A 7523-nucleotide genomic window follows, 5' to 3' on the forward strand; every position below is an offset into this window, starting at 1 on the left:
GATAAGTTAACCCATGTCAAAATAAACGTTATTGGAAGAATTTAATGCAATGTTTAATTTGCATAGAAAGTGCCGTCTTTCTTAACGCTGTCATGCAAAAGGAGTCAAAAATCGATTCCTGAGCAACCGATGTCAGCTAATTCAGTACCTTCACTTTAGACAGCGCCTTGTAACGTTGGACGTAAGAGGCAGCGATTTAAGAAGACTCCAAATGGACAGTTGGAGAAACACACTTAGATATATAAGGTATATAAGTATAAGATATATATTAAGAGTATTTTTAGCGCACTAAGAGTGTGTGTTATCGGGAAACCGGGCCATGGTCTTTATCCCCGCTCTTCTTACAAGCCTAGAGGAACTTAATCAGAGAATCATTAAGGTGCTGTAGAATGTTACGCTACAGCGTATTTGGCAGGAGCTGGACTACTGACGTGACGTGTGTCATGTAACAGGTGGTGCGCACATTGAACATTTGTATAGCTTTGTGAAATCAATGATAAAATCTATATCTGTTTAAACATGTTTTTGGAATTTTGATGAATACATCTTTTATTTTTCAACATGAAGCCTATTTAATTTTCTTTGACTAGGACATGCCGTTACTCAGATATTCATCTTTTAAATGATGTGAATTTTTTTGGACACTTTGTAGTTTATAGAGGTGATTGTCAGTATTTTTATACAAGCCATGTAAGCGTTCGTTCCAGTTAGGCTCCTACTTTTAAATCCCCCTTGGTGAAGGTCCTCTTGTACATGCTGCTAATGATGCACTGAAACCGTAACAGGAACTTTAACAATGCTGATACAGGGAAAAAATTTAATCAGGAATCAAGACACAGGTTTTTAATTCCATCAATATTTTTGTTTATTTGACCAGAAGCAATGCAGTACAATACCTAGCATGACATTTTCCAAGATTTATTAATACATAAGTAAAATTCTATTTAATCCAAGTCAGATTTGGTTTAATCAACCTTGTAAAAGAATCTGAAACTCACTAACATGTATTCTGTATTCTGTTTCCTTACACTCTGAATTGAATACTACACAAGATGTTAGTGCTGTAGGCACTTCTTTTAAGTTGCGGGAATTTTTTTTTCATCATTTCATAATTTACAGGTCTCTGATATAGCTATGTTTATCTGGCTCTGGGACTTGATTATTTACACTGACGCAACTCTCAGAATGAAGTTTTACCATCGTGACTTGGGAGGAACTGAAAGCACCTCGTCTTTCCAAAATCTCTCGCACCGTCTCCCGGAATTTTAAACCCAAAAGACCATAGATCACTGGATTGACACAGCAACGGCTGGAAGCCAGAAAATGGCAGATGTACGTGGCGTACCAAAAGTGAGAAGAAAGCACAATGTGATCATAAGGGAGGGTGTACAGAAAAATCATAATGTTAAAAGGAGCCCAACAAATAAAGAACACAGATACCAGAATGAAGGCAAGTCCAGCAGTTCTGTGTCGCTGGTTTGTCGTTGACTTGAAGATGTTGTGCAGAATCCTGATGTAGCAAAAACTCATCACCAAAAAGGCACACACAAAAACAATGTTGTGTTCGTGTATAATAGCATCTAATGTTGTTTTGCTTCTGAACATACAGCCTCTTTCATAATACATGGTTTCAGTGTGCACTGTCACTGGCACTGATGCCAAGAAGCTCACCACCCATGCACAGATAAGAATAAGTGTGAAACAACAACCTTTCTTCCAGCTTGCATGAGGATGCATGGCGGCCATGTAGCGGTGGATGCTCAGGAGCACCAGAAACACGACGCTGCTGTAAAATCCAGCACTCAAAACAAAGAATATGACTTTGCATGGTGCATCTCCGAAAGGCAAATACCACATACGTTCATAGATCGTGAGCACCAGTCCAACAGTAAACAGCAGATCCGACAGAGCCAAGTTGAGTATGAAGATGATGGTCTGTGATCGATGCCTCATATAGAACACACTGATCACAACAACCAGAATGTTACCAAAGAGACTGAGGATGACCACAATGCTGAGGATTATGGGAAATTCAATGGGTTTGTCTTCCACCATGAATCCATCATAGTATGGTCCAAAAAAACACCCTGTATAATTATACAGATATTCCTCTGTGTACTCCATCAGTCTGCTGTTTTCTGAAAATCAAAGTAAACATTATTATTAAAAAAAAAACTTTTGCCATTAAAACACTTGGACGTGTGTTCCTATACTAGAGCAATTTAACAACTAAAAAGAAATTCTTACCTATTTCTTGAGTTAACCTTGCTCACTGAATAAAGTCAAGTTAATCAGTAACCTAAACCGCATGGAAGGGAAGTTGTTTCCTTTTCTCTGTAATGAGTAGATGTAGAACAGTTTTTTGTTTTTTTTTACTTTTTTTTTTTTAGCAGACCGCAATGTCACACTTCCCCTCTGTCTTCCGTTTATGCATTGGGTGTGATGAGGTAGCTCTCACTCTAACACTCACTCACTAATTCACACACTCACTGACTCATTCTCTATAACTATTAATTTAGGATGGAATCAGACTTCAGAAGGAATTGCTCACTCAACATCTATAATGCCAACAGTAATTGTACACCCTAGTGCCCTGGTACCCAGAAGGTAAAGCAGCTTATATTTTAAAGCAGAATAAGTAAAAATATAATGAGAAATGTACTAGGTTTACAGGAAAGTCCAACATCTCCATGGTTTCTTCTCAACTTTTGGCTACATAGAACCAGTATACAGTACAATTATATAATAACTGCCAGTCGCCAGCTCCTCAGTCAAGGTTAGTTGGTGCCACCAGTTGCAGAAGGATATGTGTTGGTGAAGCAAAATACCTAGTTAAATAAGCAAATAAAACATAATCTGTTGATAAAAAATTGTGTTTGTGGAACTATTGTATAAAAGCTATATCAGACTCGAGGTCATGCTGTTGTTTGGGTTATCACCACAGCTGTGATATCTTGCTGATATTCATTACAACAGCACTCCATCTCTCATGATATTGTGCAAATCTAATGTATACAACAATATATATAACTAAAATTTTATCTAAATTAAAGATATTTTAGGTGTGTAAGGGTCCGCCACTAGAGGTCACTGTTTTATTTTGTAGTTTTTTGTTGGCTGACTCAGTTTCCCAGCAGGCACCTCGGTCAGGTGATGCGAGTGCACACCTGAACCGAGGTAGCCATCAATCCTTCTCTATAAATAGCTGTTTAGACTGGGAAACTGCGTCGAGCATTTCTGGTATCACCACTGTCACTTGTGTGGGCATTTAGTTTTAGTTTGTTTTTGTTCTTTGTTTAGTTTATTTTGATTTTAGTTGTGTTGACTTGGGCTCTCTTATTGGCTATGTTTTGTGTGTCTGTGTTAGTGGAGCTGATTCAGTCCTGTCTTAAATGTATGTAAGTACTGTGGTGGTTGTTCTTGTGTGTTTAGCTATAGCCAGGTAAGTAGTTAGGTGTGTGTTTGGCTAAAATCTATGTTGAGTTACAGTAACTAGCATGCTTCTAGCCATAGCCCCTTTGTGTCTCTAGCTGTCCTGTGTTTCCTCTCCCCCTAGTGTCCCAGTGCGCCTAGCTTTAGAGTGCCGCCCCTCCTAGCTTTGGAGTACCGACTAGCTTGTTAGTGCCGCCTTGCCTAGCCACCGGGTATCCTCAGTCTGTGTTTCTGTGCCCCCATTCCCTAGTGTGTGTTAAGCTATTAGGTAAGTGTAGCTTAGTGCATGTTGGGGCTAAAGACATGCTTAGCTAGGTGAATGTGTAGCTAACTGCCATGGTTAAGCACAGCTTAACCATGTTTAGCTAAAAGCCGTGCCTAGCTGATTGCCATGTCTTTAGCCCTCGTCCCGTCTCCCTCTAGTCTCTACGGGTCTCCCTCTAGTCTCTACGGGTCTCCCTCTAGTCTCTACGGGTCTCCCTCTAGTCTCTACGGGTCTCCCTCTAGTCTCTACGGGTCTCCCTCTAGTCTCTACGGGTCTCCCTCTAGTCTCCAGTTTCAGCTCCACGCATAGTTTGTGTGTCCTGTTATGTGTTTGTCCTCCTCCTGTCTGTGTCTCGCCACAGGGCGTGTTGTGTGTGTGTGTGTCCCTGCCTGTGTCTCGCCAATATTATTATTATTATTATTATTATTATTATTATTAATAATAATAATAATAATAATAATAATACAAAAAATTCTTCACAAACAATTTTTATAGTGTAAACCACATATCATAACCTAGGGAAAAAATATAGTGAAATACAATATATTGTAAATAAATTTATTAGAAAGCTCTGCTGAACGACACGTATCGGCTAGTCGTATCTCTAACTGTCTTGCCCGCACAGCTGCTCCATTTGTAAGTGGTTTTATTTGAAAACCAAATTCGTCTACTTAGAAATGTAAATGATTCCTAACTCCTTAAGGAAATTTAACCACAAAGAAGAAGAACAGGCAAATTCTCCAGATGAAAGGGGCTATCGTCTTTTAAGAAACATGAACAAACCGCACAGGTGCAGGTAATAAACAGAACATGCAAAAATGCAACAAAATATCATAGTGTAGCAGGTTTATATTTAGTCATTTAATTTCTCTATACCAACTGCTTTGATTACAGTATCAGGGTAAATATAGATCAGTGTTTTGTTATATTAATACACTTGATAGCAAGCATTCATTGACAGCAATGTGTTTGCCAGATGCTTAATAAATAGTTATAAATATAATTATTATAAGTAATAAAATAATAATAAATAGAGGCCGCTGATCTGGCCTCCAATCTCCCCAGATCCCAATACAATCAAGCCCACATGGGATGCACCAGACAAAAAGTATAATGTTTTGATAACATGATAACATTTCAATAGCAAGCTCTTTAGGAAACTAACAATGTTTATACTAAGTCCTAGAGAATTGATAAATAAACCGTATCATCACTACTGACCTGAAGCAAAATTACAATGACACTACTGACTATTACAAACTATTACCTAAGTGTTAACAATATGATAACGACCTCATACTGTCCCGTTAACAGGTAGACACCGACCTAAAAAATAAGAACCCGACTTTTGCATCTTTTTATGACTCATGGATGCTCACGGATGCCCCAGAAATCCTTTAATGTTATTGCTACAGCTGAATGTTCAAATATAACAACTAGCTCTAATCCATGAAATGCATGAACTCTACAGAGTAAGTGGTCACAATCAGGCTACCTGTGAGACGAAGAGACAACTAGAGAACCGCAGCCCCTTTATAATAACGCTGCTGGGGAGCGGTTCCATGGCAGCAGGATATGATCTAGCTTCAATGAGAGTGACTATATTTTTTGTGTTTCTTATTGTAAATACAATCACATTAATTTAAAAATGATCTGCTTTTATTGTAAATAGAATTTTGATGACATTTGATGCATAAATATTATAACAACGGTAAAATTTATGAAGAAATTTGACTTATGGTTTCCAAATTTTGTAATAAAATGAAATAAAATGACCAAATCACATTTATTTTAAGGGAAAAAAATCTGGTAAATTTGTCATCAGACTATATTATGAAAACAGAAATTATCAAATTCCAGATATTTTTTATTAAAACATTTCTATTGTGCATCAGACTTAAATACGTAATATATCTTCCAATCAGGTTTAATCATTACTATTTTCCTTAAAATATAACTTTTTTTAAATGTAGCTATTATTTACACTTTATTAAGACGTGGATTGTTTGTTACCGAATGCTGCCAAACAGGTCAGGAGACGATGCCAAATCAATAGCGACTCGATAGCGAAACCCCAAACGAAGGGTTTAGAAATCCAGTGTCGTTACGAACTTTAGAAACATCATGACCATGTGAAGGGTTTCCATATGGCACAAATAGCATATAATATACACTCAATATGTATTTGTGATTTCTATAACTTTGGTTATAAATATAAATGAAATCAGTTTGCACACCACTTAAAAACACCTCAGATGACGGCCTACAAGTTAGGATGAGGTAGTACAACCCATGTTTTCTAGTGCTTTTTAAAAAAATATATATGTTTCTATTTTTATAGAAATATTTTATTCTTAGGTTTGTTGTTTTTTCCCCCTAAGATAAAAAGCATCAAGTTTCACTTTACAAAATGGTTAAAGGATAAGGGAGAATTATGTTGGTCCTTCAGCTGCTCCCGCTGAGATCCATCTGATCCGCACACAACTTGGCACAGGTTTTACACCGTGTTTTTTTTTTTTACTTCCTGACACAATCCCCCCTCAAATTATTTTATCTGGGCTTGGGACTGGCACTGCATTAACTGGCTGGGGTTTGAACATTAGATAGGAATTTCCACATTGCAGGCGAGAAACCTACAGCTGAGCCACCAATGCCTGGAGCATGGACAATTATGTTGGAAAAATAATCATGCCACAGAGATATGATTTTGCTACAGTACGTAATTTTATTCTTGGTAACTTCTGAATTTTACTACAGTTTTATCAAACTTTAACCATGTTTCATACATACTTTCTGCCTTACATACAGAACATTATCATGACAAATTCTTTAGGTTTTGCAGGGATGGTTGCAGAGGAGAAACAGTTTGGTAAAAAAGTCCCTAACATCCCACAGACACCAGCAGCATTTGAGTGTGTGATATAATGAAAACTCTAACCACATGTCTCCCTGCATTCTTATTAATTTGTCTATAGAACATCTGGCAAAGTCTTACATTTCTTGTGAATTATCAGTGACTTTCTTTCTGCCTTACACACACCTCCCCCTGCTGGACATGAGTGAGTAATGGAGCTACAGCTTTACATCACTCCTCAGTTGATGTAATTGATAGGAACTTTTGAATGAGGAATCTGTCCTTAAAAAAAAAAAAAGTCAGCTATTTTGGCCATTTCTATACTACACCTATAAGATTACATCAATAAATATGTCACATTATATGTTTCATTTAGTCTTAAATTCAAACTATAGGTAATGATCTTTGTAAACAAAAGAGTTTCTCAGAACATATTGTCATTTAAAAGCAAAATAAAAAAAAAAACCTTTTACCATTATACCTTTTAGTCTTTTACATTTCTTGTTTATTGTGTTTTTTTTAATAAGACATTTCTTTTCCCTCTCCATTTACATTTTTATCAGAATAAACCCTGAAGACCGGCTTTGAGAAAATGGTATTGTCATGGAGGCCCTGGGCTTTGATAATGTGTTTAAGGTCCCCAAGGTGACCAAGCCGTCTTTTTAAGAGGAAGAGGATGAGAGGAGAAAGACATGACTGCTCTCTCTTCAGAAATAGTGGCAGCACATATGACCTTAGCTAATGTAATATCTAGTAAAAGAGTAAAAAAAAAAAAATTCTGAGAAATAATGTTTAATATAGAATGTCTCAAAATCTTACTCCATTAAAAATGGAAACCAAAAAAATGAAAGCGAAAGTCCACATAGGATTATTATTATTATTTTTTTTATTATTCAATGTTTATCATTATCCTATTTTAAAATAGAACATATAATTTCAATAGCTACATATCAAGTAACATTATAATTAATG

At 36.6% G+C, this 7523-nt stretch overlaps 1 protein-coding gene across 1 annotated transcript; it reads right to left on the bottom strand.

The window, feature by feature from the left end:
- Positions 1 to 840: 840 nt before the first annotated feature.
- On the bottom strand, positions 841 to 2393 carry LOC128510624 (chemokine XC receptor 1-like). Its single transcript, XM_053483043.1, has 2 exons — positions 2248 to 2393; positions 841 to 2138 (listed from the first exon to the last, which is right to left on the bottom strand). The coding sequence occupies exon 2, from the start codon at positions 2122 to 2124 to the stop codon at positions 1114 to 1116; it is 1011 nt and encodes a 336-aa protein (XP_053339018.1). The 5' UTR covers positions 2125 to 2138; positions 2248 to 2393; the 3' UTR covers positions 841 to 1113.
- Positions 2394 to 7523: the final 5130 nt, after the last annotated feature.

Source organism: Clarias gariepinus, chromosome 22 (genome assembly GCF_024256425.1).
Source record: "Clarias gariepinus isolate MV-2021 ecotype Netherlands chromosome 22, CGAR_prim_01v2, whole genome shotgun sequence".
NCBI lineage: Eukaryota > Metazoa > Chordata > Actinopteri > Siluriformes > Clariidae > Clarias > Clarias gariepinus.

What these genes read in the sequence shown, in the direction of transcription:
- LOC128510624 (XM_053483043.1), bottom strand. Translation starts at nt 2,124, where the DNA reads ATGGAGTACACAGAGGAATATCTGTATAATTATACAGGGTGTTTTTTT.